Source organism: Helianthus annuus, chromosome 6 (genome assembly GCF_002127325.2).
Source record: "Helianthus annuus cultivar XRQ/B chromosome 6, HanXRQr2.0-SUNRISE, whole genome shotgun sequence".
In the NCBI taxonomy this organism is placed as follows: Eukaryota; Viridiplantae; Streptophyta; class Magnoliopsida; order Asterales; family Asteraceae; genus Helianthus; species Helianthus annuus.
This window is the reverse complement of record NC_035438.2, coordinates 11736054-11763740: the sequence shown is the minus strand read 5'-3', so window position 1 is coordinate 11763740 and position 27687 is coordinate 11736054. Positions and strand designations below refer to the sequence as shown.

Here is a 27687-nt window from a genome sequence, read left to right as displayed (position 1 = left end):
TTAACGTAAGTATATTTTTTTATTTTCTTTATTGTTTAAGTTCTCTTTCTTTACATCTTTTTCTAAGTTCGAAAAACAGTAATTTTCGTGGTTTAATGCTACGCAACTGACGTGTTTTTTTTATTTTTTCTTATATAAAGTGTTCATTTAGAAGTGTTTTTTCTATCTACGTTCTTATTTATATTTGTTAAAAATCGTTTTCTCCCCCTCGCAGAGCGAAAACACATAACGTAGGTCCGGTGAAAACAAATAAAAATCGATATGTTAAAACTATAAGCATATTATTGACATGAATGCTTAATTATATAGTCGAATAGTGATAGAAATATAACTACATCGTTATACATTATTTTGTATATGTAAACAGTTGATTAAAACTAAACAGAAATTTAAAAAAATCAAGACAACATGAGAAATAAAAGAAAAAGTAACATACAGAAAATGTCAAATGTCAAAGGTCAAACTCCTGTGGTCAATTGATAAAGTCAATATAAAAAGTTAAAGTGTTTCACCTCAGCTACTATGTGGTGGCAAGGTTAAAGTTTCCGAAGATTCAGTGCCCTGCCTTTGCAAAAGTTCCCTAGCCACCTCATGCGGATCACCGATGCCACAACTGCTATGTTGTGGCGGAGTGTCCATGGCGTTGCCACCACTGAATTGAACGGGATCCATATGTCGTGGTGATGGTTGCATGGGCCACGTAGAAGATTGAACCATTGGATCGAAAAGTACTGATAGATCATAGTTGGCTGGAACACATGAGGTTACCGGAAGGCTGGCGATGGAAAATTCGGAGGGTGGATCTCGTGGTTGAGTTGGTGGTGGAGGCGTTGGAGCCTCTAGGGTTGCTAGGTGCGATTGAAGATAAGAGATCTCAGCTTGTAAATTCGCAACCTGTTTAAGTTTAAGATTTTAGTAATATTGAAATATCAAACATATATCAGAACCACATCAAGGGTTTAGAATATTCTCAACAAGTTCTCATTTTGTGTAACTACTCTAAAGGTATCATTTGTTTCGCATCATCTAATATGTCTTTCGTGACGAGTCAAACATGTTATTTTTATGGAGTGTGTCGAGACGTCATTTTATACCAATCAACCTTTGTTTTCAAGCATGATCCGAAGATCCTCTAGCGATGAGGGAGAAATTCATCGAATTTTATACTAATTTCAAAAACCTCTATTCGTCTTAACGCCACAGAAGGTATTAGAACCATCTATACCTCTTTTAAGGTATTTTTTATCTTGACAATGGTTATTGTATGAATTTCTAAGTTTATAAGGTTAACACTATTAAATACATGAATTTATTATTAGTTACCTGTCCAACATATTATGAATTCAAAGTTGCATATTTGAGGGTGACCTTAGAAAACTCAACAGAAGACCACAAAATAAAAAAATAAGTGACCATAATAAACAATAAAAACTTACAGTTGATACTTTTTATAAGATAGGTACTAATATGTTATTTATGTATTTTGATAATTACGAAGCTAAACAAATCTATATAATACCAGTGGGTATGGGGAGGATAGTCTCTTTGGAGACTATCCGTCATGTAGGCGCCACGTAATCACGGGAGGAGGATAGTCTCTTTGGTGACTACCCAAGGGTGTGGGGACTAGCCAAGACTACCCCACCATTAATAATATATTAATATATATATAAAGTATGAGAGAGAAGTCAATGGGGGCCCACCAACTTTGCCCCGTCTTCACCGTCGGAAATCCGACGTCTTTGCCGCGACGGGCCCCTAGGGGGCGGTGTTGGACGGTCCTAATGGGTGGAGACGGGCCTTTAACGCAGCCCATACCCATTGGTCTAACGACTTATCCGTAATATCAAGCATTGGCGTTGGCCCACTAAAAGGCTTTAAACTTTTATGGACCCTTGCGATGACTTATAAAATGCGAATATGTTATTTATGTATTTTCTTATGTTTATGTAGCTCTGAATGAGCAAATGGTATCGGGTACCGGTATCGAATTTATCGAATCGGGTACATTTTTGATACCGGTACTCACTTTTAAAGATTTTCGATATTGATACCGGTTGGTACCAGCTCATCCCAATGTTGCAGCTCTAAGTAAGATTCAGAAAAGTTTATATCCGGTTCACACCAATCCTAGAACTGACTTTGTAGCAAGAAAGTCATAACCAACAATAATTTGGTGGTGTTTTTAAATAGGGTTATTAGATTGAAATAACTCTGACGTTCACTTGTTGGCTAACAACACTTTCAACTAACAAAATTCTCTCGATCATTCCCAACTTTCAATTTATTTTTCTCTGGCACTTCGAAACTAACTGAACCGTAACCTAGTTAGTTTTTTTTTTATGTCAGATGTCACGTCATTAAACAAGTGTCACAGCAGATGTCACGTCATTAAAAAGCTACGTCAACATCACTAACAAATGTCACATTAGATGCCACATCACTAAAAAAGTGCATGTCGGATGTTATGTCACTAAAGAAGTGCCATGTTAGTAACAAAACTAATAGTGTAGTCGGCCAACAACCAACTGAAAGTTAAGATTATTTAAATCTAACAATCTTTAAAGGCATTTGATCATGGGCGGCCCTTGGGGTGGGCGGGGAGGACCATCAGCCAAGACCCGATATTTCGAAAGACACGTTATTAAAAAACCTCGATATGTGTATGTAAAAAACATTAATAGGGTATACCCATACAAATACAAACATAGGACCACTTACAAAACTATTTTTACAGTTTAGATTAGTTATTAGCCCACTAGCATTTGGTTTAGACCTTTAGTGAGGTCAATACCCAATTTCGTTAAGGCCTAAGGTCACATTTTTTTAAGCTCGAACATGATACACGAATTCTTAAGACCGACCCTGATGTATTTAAAGGTTGTTAGATATAAAACTGATTTTTGTATTTTGATATATCTATTTTCTTAGCTAGCATAGAAGTGAACAGAATTTTATTGATAAAATAGTAAAACCAGTTTTAATTATATAATTAAAAAAGCATATCCTAAATTAAAAAGCGTAGAGATACAAAATGGGGAAATTGTTCCTTGGAAGCAATTCCAAATTAAAGGGTAGAAGCTAAAATTCAAGATTCTCTCTATGTGTGTTGATTGTACTCTTCACCCATCACGTTTCAATTCATTCACGTCAATCCTTTTCCAAATTGTATATGCCTGCGGATGAATTTGACATGATTGTATTAAACATATCTTATCCCTCTTTGTATATATCCCCTCTTGTATCACTAATATTCCCCTCTTTACTCTAAAAAAACAAAAAGATTTCTTTTAACATTAAGGCTATTGGGTGTGGGAAGGGCGAAGAGGATAGGGAGCCGACGTGGCCTTCGGCCCCGACGGTGTAACCCCCCTTATCATTTCGATGCAAATAGTGAGAATCCCTTGAGCCCCTGATGCGTTGTTTGTTGATTGTGATGATTGGAAGGTGTGGATTGGAGGGTTGGAAGGTGTGGATTGGAGGGGAAGAGGAACACCACCCCCTTGAAGGGACGGAGAGGAAGGTGGTGTGAGATGGCGGAGGCGGTGGTCGGGGAAGACAACCACACCCCACATCCTAAGAAGCTTGTCTAAAATTCGTCCCAAAACCCGTTGGGTTTCTATCAGGTAAATACCCGTCGGATCTCGGATAAACCCGTTAATTTAATAAAAATTACCCGTTGGGTATACTCAACAAAAAACCCATCAGATTCAGATATCTAATATGAGGTACCACTACAAGAAAATGGAGTTTTAGCGACGACTTTTGTGATTTGGAGGGAATGAGTGAAAGTATAATCCGCCCAAGGTTTTGATAACCTTTAAAACATCAACTGTCAGCTTATGTAGTGATCGAACGGTCATGGATTGATTTTAAAAGAAGGACACGGATTGGACCATTAGCGGCGACTTTTCACTAAAAGGGTCGCCACTATTGGTGATATTTCTTGTAGTGTACAACTAAACAATTACATTTAACATTATCACTATAAAAATATATCAAATAACTATAAGCAATTACATTTACCATTATCAATATTAAAATATATCAAATAACTACAAAATATCTAAATCAAATAACACAATGTATATAAAAAGACTACTCAAATGCATAGATGACAAAAATGGTGTATGTGAATAATTGATATATTATATATATACATAACTATAGAATATATAAAAATTTATATTGGGTATACAATTGGGTAAAAGTGTACACTTTATTGGATAATCGGGTCGAGTATATCACCCAAATCTCAAACCCACGAAAAAAAAAAAAAACTAATACCAAATCTGGTTCTATACCCGATTACCCGGCTCCAAACCTATTCCAAATGTATTAGGTTTCAAACTTACCTATCAAATTCAGGTTCAATTGTCATCCCTAGTTTATGAACTATAACTCGTTTTAATAAGGGTGTACCTATCTACACACGATTTTGCCTATTTACACACCAAAAAATGTGTTTTTGTCCTTATATGCACACCCTGCAGTGTCGAAATGTGGCCAAAACACGGCGTTTTGGTCCGGTTAACCAGACAAAGACTGACGGGTGTCTGACGGGTCTGTTGACCGGACCAAAACGCCGAGCTTTGTCCGCGTTTTGATCCTATCAACCAGACAAAAGACTGGCACCTGGTCTGGTTGAGAGGACCAAAACGCGGCCAAAGCTCGGCGTTTTGGTCCGGTCAACAGACCCATCAGACACCCGTCAGTCTTTGTCTGGTTAACCAGACCAAAAGGCCACGTTTTAATCACAGTTCGACACCGCAAAGTATGCATATAAGAACAAAAAACACCTTTTAATTTTAAAGGTGACTATCTACACACCAATAATGTGCCCCTTTAATAAAAATGGATGATGTTGTTACTTGTCAGAGCTGGCCCAAGCTCGGTTTGATGGATTTGGACTAAAGTCAAGCTAAAATTGATAATTTTGATAATGTAAGGTCAAATACGACTCAAAGAGGATTAAAAAACATCTCGAAATCAAATGTTTAAATAAAAGTCCTACACATTTAGAACCTAGTGTGTAATGAAATCAACTCTCTTTACATATAGCAAACAATTTTAAATTATACAATTGAAGTCAAAAATCTTTGACACCTTGTAAAATATTTTCTAATCTTTTAGTTATTTAAATAACAAAAGATTATACGCCACATCAAAAGTTATATATAGCCGACATATATAGTTACATGTGACTAAATAATAAATGTGGACACTAAACAGGTGATATTGTAGTTCGATTAATAAATTAGAAAATACACAATTCGCACTAAGTAATCAATAGTATATAGGTAAAAACAACAAATAATAATCTATATTATATAATAATACAAAATCCATTTTAAGTACACTTGTCATCATATTAGGCCATCTTTTATAAATAAGTATTATTTTAGTTTAATCTTTTTCTAATTAATTATAGATAATTCTCCTACTAAATATTATTTAGTTTAATTTCTTATGGATAATTATTATTTAGTTTAATCTCCTTCTCATTTATTAATAGTATTTATTTAACTAAAAGAGTAAATTACGATTTTGGCCCCTATAGTTATATCACTTTTACTCTTTTAACCCAAAAAGAATTTTTAACATCTGAGCCCTCAACATCTTTTTTCTAATCTTTTTAGCCCCCAACGTCTTTTTTCTAACCCTTTTGGCCCCTAACATTTGATGGATGAGGTTAGTGTTAGGGGCGCAAAAGGATTAGAAAAAAAGACGTTGGGGGGCTCAGATATTAAAAAATTCTTTTTTTGGGCTAAAAGGGTAAAAGTGATATAAACACAGGGGCCAAAATCGTAATCTACTCTAACTAATATTATTTATCATTTATACTTTTACGGAGTTTCAATTAAATAAATAAATGAATAATGAGCTAATATTAAATTTTATCCTACTTTAAATTTCGAATACCATTATTCTATTTTACTAATAAAATATTATCCGAAATTGTAAATTGTTAATTTAAAACATTTTAAATAAAACAATTTGTTTATCACAAAAACCAAACTTTGTATTCATATATTAAATATTTTTATTTTCACTATACAAAATTACATTTACTAACTTTTTTATTATTTGGTATATAAAATTACATTTATTTAACTCGTGTAATAAATGAGGTTTTTTTAAAGATATATTATTTTATTATTTGGTAAACAATATTACATTTATTGAACCCGTGTAATACATGTGGTTTTAAAGATATAATTTTTTTATTTGGTATATAAAATTACATTAATTCAATCTGTACAATATGGTTCTTATATATATAACTTTTTATTATTTAATATATAAAATTATATTTATTCAACCGTGCAATAAAAGAAGTTTTTAAAGATATAATGTTTTATTATTTAGTATATAAATTTATTTACTCAACCCGTGTAATACACGGGATTATAACCTAGTAACAGAATATATGAAATAATTAATATTTAAATAGAATTAATCACATATCAACCTTAAAACACAATAATACATGACATGAACAAGAGCAAAAAGAGCGACAATTTCCTTTTTTTTGGAACACTGAAAAATAAACGAGGCTTCATGTTTCAAAGGAAACATTGTAGTCCCCAATATATAGTTGTCATAGATGATACATGTAGACCCCAACCAAACATCCATTATTTAATGGAAAAGCTAATCTTCTTTTTCTTGGCCCATTCCAAATACTTATTCATCTACATATATTAAGCATGATTAATTTACAAGTAATTTCAACTCTTAAAGACTTAGCTTTTTCAATTAATTTTAACAACACCACCCTACTTTACACTTGTTCATGTTTGCCCCAATGTAGCTCTCACTTTCTTGCACAACATATATACACATAAAATCGATAGAATATAATAAAAAGTGTTTTAAGAAGTATTTATATAAATAAAATAATGATGGGTTATATTTTTTAGAATGACTATATAAATTTTATTATCACACATATTATTCTTTTGATGTATGATTTACTATTATGTATATTTAGTCTGTGAAATATACAATTTAAGAAAAGTATACGCAAATTGAATGTAGTTGTTCTTGTCATGAAAAGAGTAATATTATACATGAAGACATGATTGGCTTAGTATAATACTTAAAAAAATACGCAATAGCACCGGTACACATTCGGGATCCTCCGGTCAAGCCCGCTCTAGACGATACGGTGCTGGACGAGCTGATGGATGAAAACACGCATTGGAGACTAAAACACGATCTCATGAATCATATAGCAAGTCAAGATTTACCCCACCTTTTGGTCGATTCCGACGAAGACTAGTTTAATTTATTTCAATTTCATGTAATTTTAATGTTTTTAATTTAATGTAATGTTATTCTTAATTTATTCTACATTTATTATTCTACATTTATTATGTTAAAATACATGTTTAAATATTAAATATACTAGTTTAAAAAATAAAACATAAAAAAATAGTTTACCTATTTCAAAGTGTCTAACCATCACCAACGTTTTTGAACAATAGGTAAACATAATTGATAAAATGACGTGGTATTGTTTGATTGATCGATTTGAAAGTTTAGTTATTGAAAGTGTTTAGCCACGTACTCCCAATACCCTAAAGAAATTAGCTTTCATCAAAACAAACAGCCTTCATTTTTGTCGATAAGAAGCCGGCAAGTTGCCACACACATCAACTCCGTCAGCTAAGACGACTAGGATTTAGCTACCTTTTGAAGATGGACCAAAATCCAATGTTGAGCTTTGAAAACTTTTAGTTAACTAAAACTATTTTGAAAATTTCCCCTAATATATGTGACACCCTTTTACAAACGTTTGTTATCATATGACAAACTACCGTATCAAAGCTTATAGAGTTAATAAACCAAAAATCTAAACCCCGAAATATTAAGCATATAATCATTGACGATGTTATCATGTGGCAAACTAATTAACAGTCGGGTTATTTTCCAATAGAAAGGAAAACTGTTTATGTAACAATCTTATCTTGTGTATAATATCAAAGTTAAAATTTTATTTAATATGGATAAGCTATTTTCCCATTAAGTGAAAGCTAATAAAATCATATAATTGAAAACAGTAATTTGTGGCATTATTTTCTAGAAATGAAGCAAAAATATTATATCGATCACCAATCAAATATATGAAAAATGAACCTGTTGTTGAAGGGCAAAGAGATGAGCAACGCAGCCATAGACAGGGTCTCGAAGCCTGGCTTGAGCCTCATAACATATGCTCACCACGGCATCGGGCCGCTTGTTAACCGGAATATGTAACAGGAGCTTGGAGACATTACTGGCTCCAAACACCTTGTGCACGGCTGCGAAATGGATCGCACCTTGTTCCGAATCGAAATATGGTGCGAATATGCAGCCTGCCACACACTTTCTTCTCAAGAACTTGCAAGCTCCACACGGCCCACCAACACCGCCGCCACCGGTGCTACTTCCGCCACTACCACCGGTGTGACTAGTGCTAGGATTTGCACTCATTTTCACGTTGGGTTTGTAGGTTTGTTTTCAGGTTTTAATGTCACGTAGTTATTAGGGTTTGTGTGTGTGTGTGTGGAGAGAGAGAAAGATTAGGGTTTGATAGGTGTGTTTTGTGAGAAAGTTGATGACTTTAAAGGCACGAATTGAAGAAGCAAACACCCAAATAAGATTGCTTGCGTGAAGCAAACATATATCTAATATAGCCAGCTGCTTCTTTCTTTAATTATCTCCTTAACTATTTAGCAAATTCTCTCTCTGTCTATATGTGTGTATGTATATGTGCATATGTGTGTATTTGTGCATGTATGCATATGCATTTCTTTCTGTATCTATATATATATGTGTGTGTCTGACTTTCTACCTGTATAGATATGATATATCTCTCTATGTTAATTATATGTATATGTCATATGTATGTCAGTATGTGTTTCTTTGCAAAGGGAAAAGGTGAATATGTATATGCATGTAATATAATATTTGGAATTGTGAATCCTAGATACTTTACAACCAGATAGAATAAGGTTGCAGGTGAAGTTTCACTTTTATGTCTCTATGTTTTCAACTATTTGCTTTTAGCATACTTTGATGATGATATCCAAGTGTTTTTAAAGTCTAAAGGCTATTCAATGTATAATAACATAACGTTGCAATTCAAACACGATCTAGCTAGCTTCGGTTAGGTTAATCAACACCATATCAAAGATAAGAGTCTCTAATTTAAGTCTTAACAAACTAAAGCAAGTTACTCAGGTCGTTGTTGTGGTATGTCGTAATTTTACTTTTCATATATATATGTATCAAATAATGATATTGTTCATACTATTCACACAAACCGTAATGCTTTTGTCAATACTTTATATAGTATACATTTTTAGCACATTTAGTTTTTGTCTAATTTGATTTTTTTTTTTTTTTTTTTTTTTGAAGAAGTTGTAGTGAATGTTGGTATCATACCAATTAACATCGACTGATTCTCGTCGGGAAACATTGGAGAGTCATGCTAGTATGAGTTAAACTTTAAAGTAATTCTTTGAGCATAGAATCAAACAAGGACCTATGAGTTGGATGTTAAGTACTATACCAACACTTTAACCCCACTTGAATATTTTCATTTCTGGGACTTAGTAAAGTCAAATGAATATAAAATATTTAGTTCTTTCTAGAAGAAAAAGTATGGTAAATTAAAGAGGATGTTGGGTAGACAAAGGACAAAGCAGCTTTAAATTGAAATTAATAGCAGTTGGATATATTAAAATAGTATAAAGTTAAAGAAAAATAATTTTGGAATTATGAACTTCAAAGTGGTCAAACTTCAAAGTGTTAAGACCAACTAATCATGAAACTTGGGATGACTTTATGACCTTCAAAAAGTAAATTTGGTCAACTCAACTCAATATTCTAATACCGACTCTTAACCCCTATAGTTATATAATCTATGTTTGTATGTATGAAACTATGAATACATGTATTTACGATATGTTTCTATGTGAAAAGTACGTATGTAATTGTCATATCGCGAGAAACTCATCAAATATTCAGAAACAAAATGAACTAGTTTTTAGTATTTGATCATGGAGCGGATATAAATAGATAATGATCGTAACTAACAAAGATGGAGTGAAATCTGGAATGATCATGTTTCATGAAGTGAAAGAAGCATAAACTAGTTATATATCATAAACGTCATTTGTTGGAATATGTTTTAAGGAAAAAAAAAATACTTCATTTGCTTTCTAGTTCATCAATATCTCACTTAAACCTGTTATATTTGTATTTATTTATATAGGATTAGGTTCAAACGTGAACAAATTTCCTAACGTGAACCGCGTGAACTAATCTGAATCATTGATTTCATATCTATTTAACAAGGGTAAGATTGTAGCTTCATATAAATACTGAATTTTAATTATTATCTTATTAATTTCAAAATCATATCATACATCAGTTACAAACTATTTCGACAACCATCACAACTATAGAATCATATATTTTTTTTCATTTATTAAAGATAATCTTAACATATTTTATATTTATCAAAATTATATTTCATAAACTTTTCAACAAACATCCATATCTTCATGATTTTTTATCCATAATTCACGTTGATAAATATCATCTACAATTCACGTCGATCAATATTTTCTCGCCGGACATCAACTTTTCAAAAACCTAAAAATCTCGCCGGACATTGATTTTTGCTGTGTAAGTCGTATCTATCTTTGCCCCTAATCGCCGGACATCAACAGTCGCCGGACATTGATTTTTGATGTGTAACTCGTATCTATCTTTGCCCCTAATCGCCGGACATCAACGGTCTTCTTTATTGTTTCCGGTGCCGTCAGCCGCCGGAAATCGTAACTTAAGCCGGAATAAATTTCCGGCGAATATTGACTGAGAACCTGATATTGACTGAGAACTTGATTGTTTGTGTATGTAATTAAATTGATGTTGTTTGAGTACACTGAAACATATTTGAATTTTTTTTCCGGCAGGTGATACTGTATTTCATTCATGGCCGACCTAGAAATCGACAATCACAATTCTGACCAAAACATTGGCGATAATGTATTCGTTACAACAATGGATCATCCAGGTAGTGTAATCGTACGACCATTGATTTCCATATATTTTTTAACGAACATGTAATATTGTCTTTTTTTTTTTGTCTTAGTAGCAAGATTCGAATTATAGTTTTAGTCTTTTGTTGGTTGAACTAGAGTTTTCAGTCATCTTTTTTCTTGTTTATAACTCTTAGCTCCGTAGTATACGCGTGTACTGGTATGTTTTATTCAATCCATCATGATAGTACACATGTGTATAATACACGGTATAGTAGACATGTGACCTGTAGCATTGTTGTCTTTGTTTTTTTTTTTTTTGAATGATTTTTTACGCTAATTGTGCAGAGTCGGTTGCTAGCAACGTTTACGAAATGCCAAATGGGACTAGGTACTGGACACAAATTGTCCCCCCTGGATTCAAACCGTATTTGAAAGCTAGATTTACTACGATTGAACAAGCAATTGCAATGTACGAGGAGTATGCACAGCTTGCAGGTTTTGGAACCCGTTTGGGTACTTCGAAAAAAGAAAAAATAGGCGACGAGTTAATTACGACTCGTCGATACGTTTTATGCTCCAAGGCGCCAGTGAACAAACATAAACATAAAGAAACTAACCCTGATGATATTGACTCAACTTCACCATCACGTCGTTCCAATGTCAAAGTTACAGATTGTAAGGCATGTGTGAAGTTTCGTCGTATAAAAAAGTCAGCTCAGTATGAAATCTATTATTTTGTTGAACAACACAACCATGTGTTTACCTCTCCCGAGAATCTTGACTTATCACTAAAGCGAAGAAAGCTCGATTTTTCTACACAAGAGTTCATAGCAAAGTGTCGTAATGCTAATCCTGGCCCCACCAAATCCCACAAGGTACACGTTGCAATAAAAGGTGGCCACCATAATGTTCACGGTACCGTCGTGGACTACAAAAATTGTGGCCGTGACATTAGAGATTTTATTGGTGATAGAGACGCGCAAATGATAATTGACAAATTCAAAGCTCGCAGCGAAAATAAAGTTAATTACACTTTTGATACCCATATTGATGATGTGGAACTTCAGTTAATTTTTTAGTGCGATGGCGCTTCTAAATTAAACTACGAAGCGTTCGGTGATGTTTTGGCGTTCGATGCAACGTATCATACAAATATGTGAGTTTTTAAAAATTTCACTTATAATTTTGAAAAGATTTTTGCTTCTCAGTTATATTTTTAAAAGTTTTTTTTTCCGAACAGGTACGATATGATTTTTGTGCCTTTCACTGGAGTTGACCATCATAAAAAGTGCACAATGTTTGTGGTTGGGTTGTTACATAATGAGACTATTGAATCATACACATGGCTTCTCCAAAAATTTCTTCAAGCACACAATGGAAAACAGCCACTCTTGGTATTAACTGATCAGGATTGTGCTATGAAACAAGCTGTCGCCAACGTATTTGACAAGTCCATCCACAGACTATGTATGTGGCACATTATTCAAAAGTTTCCAGCAAAGGTATTTGTTACAAACATGTCTACATCATAATGCCATTACTTTGTACAAACATGTCTCCCCACAAGTGATAATTCCTCTTCACCACTAGGTTATAACCTAAATGAAAATTTTCTTTTAGATTAATGTATAAGATACAATCCTAAAAGAAGGGTAAAATAGTCTTTCAAACACTAAAATTTTTTTAGGTTAATGAGGAGTTATATATTTAAACACACACAGATGATATAGATATAAAAATGTTCACAAGCTCGACTCGACTTAAATAGAGTCAAGTGATCGATATTTTTGATGTTTATCAAGTAATTTGCTAATTCTTTGGCTTGTCGGGTAGGGGCGGACCTAGCATGTTACTAGGGGTAGCCCCCGCTACCCCTTGACGCTTCGGCGGTAGTGTAAATTTTGGAAAAATTGACGATTTTTCACTTTCGTTACCCCTTTTTATATGAAACGTTGCCCGTATAAGGATTTTTTAGATCCGCCACTGTTGTCGGGTACTCGGGTTATACTCGTGCTACAGACGTGTGTGTCACCCTAACATATTTATGATTTCTTTTGCCACTACAGATGAAAGGTTGTTACTTGTCAACCCACTGGGCCGTTAAACCCTTACAGCCCAAATACTAACCAAATAAAACTTGAAATACTTGACTCAATAAAATCAGTGTTCATACAATCATATGTTCTTTTTAGAAAATTACGTTTATGGATCAAATGCTAACTATATGTCTCTTATATATGATTTTATACTAATTATCGCCATCATGTTGTTCGTGAGATCGATCGATAAACACGTATTTAGAAAGCATTTGTTATTAATAGTTATAGTCTCTCTTTACTTATAATAAACAGATAAACATGTAGCATATAATGCTTCAAGCTATTAAATTACATTCTTTTATTACAATAGGTAGATAAACCGTTTCTGAAAATGATGACAAACACCCTTTTACACATACTAAAACAAAATATTACAATTATCAAACTATTATCAAATTATTAGACTAGAGGGTATTGAGAGCCCCATCCTCAAGAGGATGGGCCGCCACGTAGGCTCGGCTTGGAAGGGATGAACCTAGGGGGGTGGGGGATGAACCCCTTTATATATATATATGTATGTTTAGATGTGTGTGTGTTAGGAGAGAGGAGAGAGGCATGGCTTCCCCGACTGTGGGGTGCCGGTTGTGCCGGGCCGGACCTGAGGGGGGCGGTGTGGGGGACCGGCGCCGGTCCTAGCCGGGCCTCAGCCGGCCCCCATACCCACTAGTCTTATCAAACTATTAATAAACATACTTTGTGAATAGTGTCATGCGACACATGGCACATCTTTATTGGTCTTTTATTTTTTTCTTTACCCCTTTAGTGTATATATTTTGATTTTTTTCAAGGTTTAGCATCTTATTGTGTATTATAAAGTGGTTTTATAGTTGTTTGGATTCTTAATGCACTCAGGTTCAATTCATGGCATCATTTTTTTTCTTCCCCCTTTATTTCTTGTAGTGCAATGCCTCCCATTTCTTTAGCCACGTATCTTAACCTCGTCCTTCCATAGTTCCGATCTCATGTTTTAATAAAAAAAAGCATGGTCACAAGATCCTTTGTTCTCTACAAACCCTCCAACTCAATTGCCTCTCTTCAGCACCGTCGTCAACGCTTCTCACCACCAACAGCCAAAAGCATCTTAATTGGTTCCCGACGATTTAGAGACGAAGGTGGTCGGTTGTCGTTTGATTGGGATTGCATCGTTCGATTCTTGCCACCTTCTTCCGCATCGGTGTAGGGTGTTTTTATACTTATGGGTCTTGATCTCTATTATAACATCAAAAGAAGATAGAACTGAAAAAGAACGTTCGAATGGAAGAAGGAGGTTGTAGAAAAGTGAAAAAGAAAAAGAAAACAAAAAATATCAGTATCATAGTACGTCGTCCTTCCCTGAAATGGAACTTTCATGCTGGAGGCCGAAGAAGACTTCTCATTGGAAAACGAAATCTCTCGGGATCAAATTACTTGAGATTTTACGCCGCCGCAACGCGCGACGGGTAAAAAAACCTAGTTTTATGAAAAGCTCGTAGTACCTTTTCTTTAAACATGTGTTCATATTTGATTATTATTTTGACTTACATATTTTAAACGTCCTTTTGTATTCAACTTTCAAAGTTAGCATCATAAGAACTAAATGAAAACGTCAAAATATATTCTTTGGTCGTGTGTAGTTGATTCAAGCTGAAGGCGCCACCACCACCTATCCTGTTTGCGCCATTGCCCTGCGCCCCTTGGAGCGTGACCAGGCTACCACCCAACCCCTCCACACCCCTCATGTGTGGTGTTTCTGCCCCTTGAGTTGCAAAAAAAAGTGTTGTTGACTCGGATGGTGGTTATGGTTCCACTACACTTAGCCTTATAAAATATTGTTTGAACGCATAATTTTGAGAATAAAAAATATGCACTGTATTTTTCAGTTTGCTAGTTCATGAGATTTTAAACATTGTGTAAAAAGGAACGAGTAACTGACTATCCTTTGGTCTCATTGACCTTGGAACACATTTAAAACGAGTATTGATAATCGTATTTTTATGTAAAATCATGTCTAATGCCTAGTCAAGTACATCTCGTTAGTAATTACAAGATTGCCCCCTCTAACTTCCATCCTCTACAATCATGACGATGAGTAGAGTGCTTCGGACGTTTAGACGTTTATGGAATTAATTACCAAAAAGTCATATAATTTATGTTTCATCTTACTAATTGTACTCAAAATTATCTTTTATAAGTTAATTTTAAAGCTAAAAGATATTGTAATTTATAATTCTAAACTATTCCTTACAACCAACTAATTAAGTTAATTACACAAATGGGTCCTGTGGTTTATACATAATTTCGCCTTAGGGTACTAACTTATTTTTTTAACAGGTTTAGGTTCTATGGTTTCAATTTTCTGTTGGCTTGAAATTTGGGTAGCTTTTGGTTTGGTTTGTATGTTTAGTTGATAAGTTTCTTTATCTTTGCCCCTTATTTTTATTTTCTTGTCTTGTCTTTGTTTACTTTGTCTTTATGTTTTTTACACTTTAAAGGGTTCAGTGCTGCAGTCACTTTACCTTAGTGTTTATCATCAAGACGTAGTATCTATCCTTTTCTTTATTTCGTTGTAGTTTGTTTGATTTCGTAAGTCTATTTATTGAGTATGTTTTTTAGACTTAAGGAACGATTGGTGTAGGCTGTTCAAACCTGTCTATGAGACATTATTGTTTTTCTTTGATAAATCTCATGGAGTTGTATTGATCTAGGAACTCACCCCTTATATAGGTCCATTCAACCCTTGAACCTATTGAGCGATATGGCCTGGGAGCTCATCCCCTTACATGGCCCTTGCCATGGAGTTTTTTGCTAGGTTCTCAACCTGATATTAGGATAGAAAGACAAGTTTGATAAAATGACTTCATTCATTCAAGCAATATCTGCTTTTACAAAAGGTTTTTGTTTTGATACAAACCAAACTTTCTAAACATAGAACTTTCTCAAGGTTTTTCCGTTCCAGTGCCTTGGGAGCCTCCTGCCTTCTAGATCTCCCAGCTTGTAGGACCCTCCTTTGTGTGCTTCGAGGATGGTGTATGGACCTTCCCATTTTGGGCCTAGTTTCCCTTGATTTTCTTTTTTGCTGGCTTCGTTGTTTCTGAGGACTAGATCCCCTGGCCTGAATCGTTCGTTCTTGACCTTCTTGTTGTAGTAGGCTTCCATCTTTTGCTTGTATTTGGCTTCTTGTATTGCTGCTTGATCCCGGGCCTCCTCTAGGAGTTGTAAGTTCAACATGGTCTCTTGTGTGTTTACCTCGGGATCCATGTTGACAATTCGTTGGGTTACAACTCCTATTTCAGCGGGGATTACGGCTTCGGATCCAAATACCAAGCTGTAACGTGTCTTTTTGTGACTTGCTTTTTCTGTTGTTCTAATTGCCCATAAAACGCTAGGCAATTCTTCCAGCCAATTACTTTCATATCTCCCCAATCTTGTTTTGATGCCTTCTACTATGCTTCTGTTGGTCCTTTCAACCTGGCCGTTTGATTGCGGGTAAGCCACTGAGCTGAAGATTTGGTTGATCCTGTACTCCTTGCACCAAAGGCTGAAGGGTTTTTCAGCGAATTGTTTCCCATTATCGGTGACAATTACCCCTGGCAGCCCATAACGGCAGATGATATTTTCCCAAACAAAGTCTATGACTTCCTGTGATCTTGGCAAGGGGTTTAACCTCTGGCCATTTGCTGAAGTAGTCAATTGCTACCAACAAGAATTTTACTCCCCCTTTGCTTGGAGGGAATGGTCCAACAATGTCCATTCCCCATTTATGGAATGGCCATGCTGAGGTTATGGGGACCAAGTCATGTTTGGGACTTTTTGGTATTGGGGAGTGGATTTGATAGGCATCACATTTCTTCAATTGCTCGACGGTGTCACGATGCATTGAGGGCCAGAAATATCCCAGGTTCATGAGCTTTGCAACCACCGACCTAGCTCCAAAATGAGCTCCGCATATTCCTTCATGCACTTCCTTAACCAAATACTTGCTTTGTTCAGGGCCCACACACCTTAGCAATGGTGCAAGGTAACCTTTTTTATAGAGAGTTTCTCCTTGCAACACATATTGTCTTGCTTTGATCTTTACCCTTTCAGCTTCCGTTTGATCATTAGGCAGTTCATTGTCTTGAAGGAATTTTTTGATTGGAGTCATCCAATTTGGATCTTCCTCGGTGACCACATCTTGCACTTCCAATTCATCAATCGACCGGGCCTTTAACACTTCAACCAACACCTTTTTCGTGAGGTGGGCGAACGTGAGAGATGCCAATTTGCTCAAGGCATCGGCCTTTTTGTTTTGGGATCTTGGAATCTGTTTGATGTTACATGCCTGGAAGGTGTTCATTAACTCCTTAGATTTTTCTTTGTACTTTCTCATGTTGGGCTCCTTGGCGACATAGCTGTCATTAACTTGGCTTGATACTAGTAGTGAATCAGTGAACACTTCAAGCTTTTTGACTTTCATTTCTTTGGCCAGCCGTAGACCGGCGATCAGTGCTTCGTATTCAGCCTCATTGTTGGTGGTCTGAAAATTAAAACGGAGAGCATACGTGAATTCTAGCCCCTCAGGGTTGATTAGGACTAAACCAGCTCCTGACCCTTCAACGCTTGAAGCCCCGTCAGTGAATAATTTCCAGGCTTCAGGGTTGGAGGGTTCAGCGGTTGTGGTGTTTACTTCTTCAATTGTTTGGCTTGGGACTTCGACTAGGAAATCAGCCAGGACCTGAGCTTTGATGGCTTTTCGTGGGACGTAGGTGATGTTATGTTCACCTAGTTCCACTGCCCATTTTGCCAACCTTCCTGAGTTCTCAGGTTTTTCAAGCACATTCTTGACAGGTTGGTCAGTGACCACTTGTATAGGATGTGCTTGGAAGTATCTTCTAACCTTCTGGCTGTTTGGACCAGGGCTAGAGCGAGTTTTTCAAGGGGAGGATATTTGGTTTCAGCTAATTTTAGAGTTTTGCTGAAAAAATAAACGGGTACCTGAGCCTTGTCTCTTTCAATAGTGAGAACTGCACTGATGGCTTCGTCGGCAACTGAAAGGTACACCGATATGAGCTCCCCAGTTTCTGGTGCTGCGATATCAGGTAGGGAAGCTAAGTGCTGCTTCATTTGATTGAAAGCTTCTTTAGCTTCATCGGTCCATCTGAAATCTTTTTTATCTGAGCAGTTCTTGAGCGTTTTGTAGAATGGTAGAGACCTTTCGGCCAGTTTTGAGGTAAAACGCTTCAAGGCTGCAAGCTTCCCGTTCAAGCTTTCAACCTCCTTCTTGGTTCTCGGTGGTTTAGCTTCAAGGACAGCTTTTACCTTGTTAGGGTTGGCTTTGATACTTTGCTTTCCAACGATGTGACCCAGGAATTTTCCTTCATCAAATCCAAACGAGCATTTTTCCGGGTTAAGCTTCATGTTGATCTTTCTAAGGTTTTTGAAGGTTTCTTGGATATCGTCAAGCATTTGGTATTCCGTTTTGCTTTTGATCACCAGGTCATCGACATATGCCTCCATGTTTCTACCAATTTGGTTTTCAAAGGCCTTATCGACGAGTCGTTGGTAGGTTGCACCCGCATTCTTGAGGCCAAAAGGCATCTTTTGGTAACAAAAAATGCCCTTGTCTGTGTGGAAAGCTGTCTTTTCTTCATCCTCCTTCTTCATGAGGATTTGGTGATAACCTTTGTATGCATCGAGAAAACATTTAAACGGATACCCTGTGAGAGAATCAACCTTGAGATCAATTTCTGGGAGCGGGTAGCAATCCTTGGGACAAGCCTTGTTAAGATCTTTAAAATCTATACACATTCTCCAAGAGTTGTTGGGTTTTCTGGCCATAACAGGATTTGCAATCCATGATTGGTACTTGACCTCTCGGAGAATGCCAGCTGATACAAGCTTTTCAACCTCTTGGCAAGCTGCCAGGCTTCTCTCGGGTGCCAGGCTTCTTTTCTTTTGAACCACCGGCTTGACATTGGGTGGTATCCTTAACTCGTGTTCAGCAATGTTTCGGGGGATCCCAGTCATATCTTCAGGAGACCAGGCGAACACATCACTGTGATGCTTCAGCAGCTTTTCAAGGTATGAAAGAGTCTCTTGGGAAAGGTTGGGGTTGACCCTTATTCGTTGCTCAGGATATTTAGGGTTGATGACTAACCCTTGCTTGTCTTTCTCACCATTCGAACTTTCCCCTTCGATTAGATAAGCTTCCTGAGAGGGTTGAAGGGTTGCAATTCCTCTTTCAGTGGGAAATTTGACAGTGCCATGGCCAACAGACACTGCCATGTAGAATGCACATTGTCCGGGCCTCCCTATGATTACGTCATAGTTGGAAGGGATGTTGATAACCACGAAGGTTAGTGATCGGGTTCTTTCCTTTGATCCCTCCTTAAAACAGACATCAAGGGTTATTTGCCCCAAAGGCTTCAGGGTTATATCGGCGATACCTTTTATGGAGGTCCCGGAGGGTTGGAGCCTTGAACGCTCCTCATCGCTTAGTTGGTTGAAAAATTTCTCAAACATGATTTCAGTGGCTGCTCCCGTGTCTATGTATGCTTTGCATGTTTGTAAGGTGCCCATGGTGGCTTCAACCACAAGGGGACCAGGAAGTGGGTCCTTCCTTGTTGGGGGGAAGCAGACACACTGAAGCTCTCAATCTTCCAACCGTCGCTTCTTGTAAGGAACCTTTTCATCAGAATACACCATGTTTACTTCCTTCCCTTTGCCTTCAGCCATTTTATCTCGAACCCCTTTTACCAAATGAGCGAGCTCTCCTGACTTAACAGCCTCTTCAATCCTCTTTTTCAGTTGGAAGCAATCATTGGTGTGATGTCCCTTTTCTTCATGGAACTCACAGAACTGAGTGGAGTTCTCATTTTTTCGACTCTTGGGGAGAGGCCGGGGAGGTCTAAAGTTTTGCTTGACTTCTTCTGTTGCCAGGATTTCTTGAGGGGTTTTGGTGAGGGGAGTGAAACTCATGCCTTTATCTCTGCCTGAAGGGTTTCGCCCTTCAACCCTTCGAGGGTCTAAACCCTTTGGGCGTCTGTCGTAAGAGTTAAAGTTTCCTCTCTTTCTGGCTGGGCTACTGCTTCGCCAGCCAGGACCCCTTTTTCTTTGTTCTTTGATGTCCACAGCTTCCTCTCCCCGAATGTGAGCCTCGGCTCTTTCAAGGGCTTCTTCCAAGGTTTTGGGCAGAGATTTGTTGAAATCTCGTGTGAGATACTTGGAGGTTATGGCGTTCATAAAACCGGCCACTCTCATTTTCTCATCAGCCCCCACATAGGTTAGCCCTTCTTTCTTGTATCGTTCAATGAATGCCCGTAGGCTTTCATCATCGCGTTGTTTTATCTGGAAGATTACTGTTGTGTCTTTAACGTACCTCCTTTGTTGGGAGAAGTTTGCCAGAAAACCTCTGCTGAGATCATCAAAGCTTCGAATACTTTGAGCAGGTAGGTCGTTGAACCAGATTCTAGCGGACCCAATAAGAGTCTGCATGAACATTAGGCAGCATTCAGCATTTGACCATTTTTCTATTCGAGCAGCACCAGTGAAGATCTGAAGATGATCTTCGGGATCTTCGGTCCCATCATACGTTCTGATGTGAGCTGGCATTTTGATCTTAGACTGAAAATCATAATCAGCTATCTGTCTTGAAAAGCATGAAAGGTTACTTGGCTTGTAAGGTTTAGCCAAGTCTTCTTCAGGTCTCGTACCTACGTTGTTGTTATTGCCATGGTTTCCCTGGGTGGCAAGCACTTGGTTGATGAAGTGTTGCCAGGGGAAGTTGGCCATCATCTGAGACATCATGTTGGGTACGAAATTGAAACCCTGAAGGCTTCCCGGACCAACTGAGCAACTTACCCCGAGAGGGGTGCTAGCAATAGCACTTCGTGCTAAAGGGAGCACGGACAGGGCTTGCTCCCATGTGGTAGTTAGAGAAGTGGGACAACTGGTCACCGGGGACTGTAGGAGTTGGTCGAGTGTTAACTCGTGTCCCAGAGGAGTGCCACTAGCAGTTGGTTGGGAAGAGAGAATACGATGAACAGTGGGGTTTGTCATAGTGGATAGATAAGGATGAGGGTTTGAAGAGTTGCTGGGACCAGCCTCACCTCTTGTAACAAAGGGTGGTAGAGGTGGCCCAGGAGACAACGTTGGCTCAGGTTCGTCGTAATCTAGACGAATCCTTATCCCTTTTTCTCTTTCTTTGTTCACATGTTGGTTAAGAAGTGACCTTAGCTCAAGGAAGTTATTAGCGACCCCCTCGGGGGTAAGTTCAACACGTGCCGGAGTGTCTGACACACCAACGTTGGGAGACGGAGCTCCAGATCTGGATGGGGTTGGTGTGTTGAAGGTAAGGAACTCAGGTGTACTCCCCGGAGTTGAAAAAGGCGTTGTTATTGTTGTGTGAGCTTGACCACTTCCCGGGGTAGAGGTGTTAGGGATCTGGTTTACCTCTCCCGGAGATCCACTTTCTGACATGGTGGTTTTGAGTGAAAGGAGCTACACTTACCAGGTCTCTTTTGAGGAGAAACAGCGGCGTAGCCCCACGGTGGGCGCCAACTTGTTGATGCAACAAACACGGGACCAAGGATGGTAGCTAAGCTGGTTAGGCAAAAGGGCTGAAAGGTTCAGTTTTGCCTAACGCAGGTCGCGGGGTCCCTCCACGTTTGCAAAACGTGGAAGGAGGTTCACTAGTATGTACTTTTTATTTGCTTTGAGGTTCTTTCTTCGAGGCCAGCTCGAATCCAGAAAAGAAAGCAAATAGAATGAATGTGATGAAGAGTTGTTTGGAAGTGACAAAGAACTCTTTGAATGACTAGAGATTAAGGAATCTCTGCCTTTTCGGAATGTCTTAGAAGTGAACATGAGCTGTCTTCTTATAGGGGAAGACATCTCCTGAAATGGCATAAACAAGACTAGCGAAACCTGTTTGCAATGGAGGGTTTCCCCTTTTGGGGTTGAAGGCTTTGGACCCCTGGTTAATAGAGTGTGCCTGTGCAGACCTGCTCTGACTTTGTGAGTTGGTGAGCATGAGTTGGTGAGACGAGTCCTTGGACATGACTGATTACTGTTTCTCGATTTCCTCATTTTACAGCTTTTCATCCGATGAACCTTTCAACCTTTTAAGCTCTTTGCATATTAATCATTTTATTTATCCTTGGGCTACCCCCGTCGTCAAACACCAAAATTAGTTAATTAATGACTAAAATACCCTTGCATTTTTTTAAGTTTATCAATGTAACACATTTGGGTACTAACACCTAATTTTATTTAAGTTTAAATCAATTTTACAAAATCTATTTATTTTTTTATTTTCATTATTTTATTATATCTCTTAATTAACATAAACTCTATTTATTTTTTTTATTTTCATATTTTTATTAAATTTCTTATTTAACAAAAAATCTACTTGTTACACCAGTATTTTTTTAAATAGATTTTTTAAATAAAATCTACTAGCTATATAGTTTTATGTAAATTAAATTTTCATTTTCAATTTTGGATTGAAATGATTGATAATAATAAATATCTTTCATGTAAAAAAATTAAGCCTTTTTTTAACTCGTTTTTTTGTTCATTTACATTTTACTATTTTAGAAAGATATTTAATTTATATAAAACTATATAGCTAGGTATTTTAGATAAAACTATATAGCTAGGTATTTTAGATAAAACTAAAAAAATTTAAGCCTTTTTTTAACTCGTTTTTTTTTTGTAAAATAGATTTTTAATTTACATAAAACTATATAGCTAGTAGATTTTACTGGTGCAACTAGTAGATTTTATGTAAATTAAATATTTTCCAAAATAGTAAAATGTAAATGAACAAAAAACGAGTTAAAAATGGCTTAATTTTTTTTACATGAAAGATATTTATTATTATCAATCATTTCAATCCAAAACTGAAAATTAAAATTTAATTTACGTAAAACTATATAGCTAGTAGATTTTATTTAAAAAATCTATTTAAAAAAAAATACTGGTGTAACAAGTAGATTTTATGTTAAATAAGAAATTTAATAAAAATATGAAAATAAAAAAAATAAATAGAGTTTATGTTAATTAAGAGATATAATAAAATTATGAAAATAAAAAAATAAATAGATTTTGTAAAATTGATTTAAACTTAAATAAAATTAGGTGTTAGTGCCCAAATGTGTTACATTGATAAACTTAAAAAATGAAAGGGTATTTTAGTCATTAATTAACTAATTTTGGTGTTAGTACCCAAAGGTGTTACAAAATTGAAACCATAGAACCTAAACCTGTTAAAAAAATAAGTTAGTATCCAAAGGCGAAATTATGTATAAACCACAGGACCCATTTGTGTAATTAACTCTTAAAAATATCATTTGATCAAAATAAAGTAGGGTGTTCAAGGGGTATGGTCCTAAATCTCGCGCCACCTGACCGCGAATGACCATTACCCTTATCAAAAAACCCCCACCAGCAAAGAACTGCGTCCACCCGGACGCACCATTCGAATCTAATCGATCAAAGGATAAGAAGAAGCCTTACCTTGTGTATAAAAGCGGACGTGCATAGCGATGCGGCTGGCACCGCATCATATGGACATTTTCGTCACGACATGGGATCTGTTCAACAGCAACAGTCACCACAGACGACGATGCGGCTCGGCACCGCATCCCGCATATGTATTTGATATTCGCTAATTTACACATATTTTAGTCCCCCGTTTTACCCCTATTTTATGCGTTTTCGGCCGTAAAACCGTCATTCGGATACTTAATTATCTACATTTTTGTTTACAGGCCTAAAACAGCATACCAGACAAGATGATAGCGAAAACGAGGACTTTCCGGACAAAACGACGAAGCTGTGAAACTTCTGTTAGAAAACTGACCTGGGCGTGTGGAACGGTCGTGCGACCTGATGCACGACCGTGCATCTCCGATAAATCAAGAAGAACCCGGCGGTGAACGAGGGTGCAACTCCGCGTGCAGGGCATTGAAGGCCAACCCGGGAATGCACGGTCGTTCCAGATCTTGCACCCCGTGCATCTCCGATGATCAAGCCAACCTCGGAACTGAACGACCAGTGCGACCAGGCGTGCAACAAGAACTCGGAATAGAACGACCGTGCCACATGAAGAACGGTCGTGCCAAATCGAATCCGGTCAACGATCTGATGACATCATGCCGTATGGTGGCCCACCACCAATAATTGCTAGTGCACGGTCGTGCGATCCATGCACGACCGTGCGACATCAAAAAAGCATAAAAACATAACAGAACCATTCTGTTAGTAACTCTGGAATTTTGGAGAGCTTTGCAGGCGATTTTGAGGCTCCGAAGGCTTCTGCTTTCACCCGGATTCAAGCCACATTGCCCGGTTTTGCTCATTTACTATCTGGATTCTCATTCTTATGCTTGTTTATGGTTTGGTTTCTCAAATCTTTCCATAATTTTGTATGTTTCAAGCATTTAGACTGATTATTATGTATTAATGTAAGCCTTTGGGCAAAAACGCAACAATCCCTTGCTTGATTATAGCCATTAGTATGTTAATCTTTGTTTGTAATGATATTTTGAAGTATTTTCTATGATTATCTTTGATGATTAGTTTGCAACCTTGTTATTGATATTGATTTCTTGATTATAAGTAATTGTGTTGGATGATTGGTGCTTGGTTAGTTAAGATAGTTGAAAAATGAAGCTTAATTAATCATGTATTAGTAAACTTTTAATTTGGTTAACTAGTTTAACTTGGTTAAAATGTGGGCACCATGATACTAGAAATGGTTAGTGGTTTAATAAAATGTAATTATTGTTAATCAAGAAAGCTTGCCCTCACGGAAGGACTCTAACGGGTTAGATGGTGTTGTTATGAATTCTTGCCATGATTTGTTAGCTTAGTTAGTAGTTTCGGCCAAAATTGCTATCTTAGTGAATTTATGCGCAAGATTTGTAAAATGAACTCGGTTGTGATTTAATCTAGTTTATGCTTGTCTCGGTGGTTGCATTGTGTTTATCGGTGTCGCTTTCCTTGATTAAGTGAGGTTACAAAACTCCTAACGGATGACTAACTTATTTTTAGGAGATTTTTATAGACATTTATCAATTGCACGTTAAAGAACAATTTTAGGTGGTTAAAGTGTGTTTATCGTTTTAACTTTCCGAATGATTGTCATGTTAGGATTCCCGAAAGGGATACTAATTGTCTCAAAATGGAAAATTGACCGTATGCTTCTAGTGCCAAAACCGACTTAGTTAACATGCTTTGGTTGTGTATTAAGCAAGGCTATTTATATATAATCTACTATGTTTTATAAGTATTTATTTATGCTTACTTTAGTTTAATTAAAACCAAAACAACTTATGTTTTTACCGATAATTTAGTGACAAAGGTCTAGTATTATCTCTCCGCCCATTTCCGTGGATCGATACTTGGTTCTTACCGATACTTTACTACATATATGACGGGGTACACTTGCCCTTTCGTGTGTGTTTTGATGTAAAAGTAATAATCACTTTTATAAATTTAAAACCAAATCGTGTGTAATTTCATTGTAAAAATATGTGTATTCACGCACACGTCAAAGTTTTTTGGCGCCGTTGCCGGGGAGTGGCGAGTTTTAGGAACGACCCGAGTCATTGTGTTATCGGTGTATATACTTGTTAATATTTGTGTATATTTTCGTGATTATTTATTTGTTGATTTATTTGTTAATATTTCTTGCTTTTAATTCAATTTATTCATTTTCGTGATTCTTTTGTACACTTGTAAATTTTTATTCTATTTATTTGTTCTAATCCGGATTTATTTATTCATTTATTCATTTGAATTTTCGGCTCTTAAAAATCATCTTTGCACTAGCCGATTCGATTATTTTCATTGCTTTGATTTTATAAAAATTTCGGCCCATTTTCGGATTTTTATAAATTTTTCAGCCCATTTAAATAATATTCTGTTTCTTTTCAGCCAAAAAAAAAACAACATTATTATATTAATAAAATATTCATTGTGTCAGTTTTTCGTTTGCAGGTTGATGTCCTCAACTCCCGCGCCCGCTATTGCTGAGCCGACTGACGAACCAGCGCATAATCTTAGAAGAAGTAAGAGGCTGCGCGAAAGGTCGCTTGTCATTGCACAACGCATTGCAAATGCAATTGACGAGCCGGTGATTGTCTCTGAAGATGAAAGCTCAGGGGAGGAGGAGAGAGTCGTCATGGCGGACGACGACCGACCGTTGAATGAAACAAATCAGCTCGGAAGGGCAGTCCTGGAGCCGAGTATCCTTCAGCCTTCTATAGATACTCCTACTTTTGAAATTAGACCTAGTATTATTAATATGGTGCAAAATTCTGTACAGTTTGACGGACGTGAGCATGAAGATCCTGGGAGGCATATCGCTGCTTTTCTCGCTGTCTGTTCGACATTTAGGATTACAGGTGTTTCGGAGGATGCGATTTGGTTGAGGTTGTTTCCGTTTTTGTTACGTGACAAAACTAGAGCTTGGCTTATGTCACTTCCTGCCGGGTCCATCAGGACCTGGAATCAGTTGGCGGAGCAGTTTATGCAGAAATATTTTCCACCTGAGAAAACGAACAAGCTACGGAACCGGATTGTTTCCTTTCGCCAGGACGAGGGCGAGTCGTTGCATGCGGCTTGGGAGAGATTCAAGGATTTGTTGATTGATGTGCCACATCATGGCTTCTCCAAGCGACAGCTGGTTTTGACGTTCTATCAGGGGCTTAGCTATAATACGCAGGAGCGATTAGACGTGAACGCGGAAGGCGATCTTGGAACTAAGACGCCGACTGAAGCGTATGATATTATAGAAAAAGCTGTGTTGAAATCCAGCTCGCGTCGAGATGGAGATAAAGGTCGGGCATCATCATCATCATCTCGCTCAGGAGTTCATGCTGTAGACGACTACACAGCTATTATTGCACAAATCTCGGCTCTTGCATCGAGATTCGACAGGTCCCAGATGATTGCGCATGCTGGCTCGCGATGTGACCAGTGTGGAGTGTCACACGAGCCTGGGGCATGTTTTCAGGGAGTCGTATATGAGGGCCACGAAGAAGTAGATTTCGTGAGTAATCAAGTGAGGCCGCAGAACAACCCGTACAGTAACACCTATAATCCCGGTTGGAGAAATCACCCAAATTTTGGGTGGCGAGCGAACGCAGGCAATCAGAATCCTTTGGGATTTACTCAGCGTGCTCCAGCGCCTCAGCAGGGTCAGCAGTACCAGCAATACAACCAACCTTACCAGCAGCGTCCATATTCGTACCAGAATCAGGGCACTGGGAGTAGCTCCCAGCAGCAGGCCCCTCAGTCTAGTTCCAAGCTGGAGGATATGATGGCTCAGCTTCTCTCTAGCTCCGAAAAACGATACCAACAAAGCGAAGATCGTTTTCTAGCTAACGAGGGAGAAATGAGGAGTCAGAAAGCCTCGATTCAGAATATCGAGAATCAGGTTGGTCAGCTGGCGCAGATGACGTCCAAAAGGCCGCCAGGCGATCTTCCGGGTAATACAGAACCAAACCCGGGCGGGCATGTGAATGCGATCATGACCAGGAGTCGAAAAACTACCGGACCCGTCATATCGGACTCAACACCGA

The 27687-nt window shown here is 37.4% G+C and overlaps 1 protein-coding gene across 1 annotated transcript; it reads right to left on the bottom strand.

Moving 5' to 3' along the window:
• Window positions 1–322: 322 nt before the first annotated feature.
• On the bottom strand, window positions 323–8580 carry LOC110904300 (LOB domain-containing protein 30). The gene is made up of 2 exons (XM_022150144.2): window positions 8143–8580; window positions 323–894 (listed from the first exon to the last, which is right to left on the bottom strand). Exons 1-2 carry the CDS (start codon window positions 8476–8478, stop codon window positions 514–516), a joined length of 717 nt encoding a protein of 238 aa, XP_022005836.1. The 5' UTR covers window positions 8479–8580; the 3' UTR covers window positions 323–513.
• Window positions 8581–27687: the final 19107 nt, after the last annotated feature.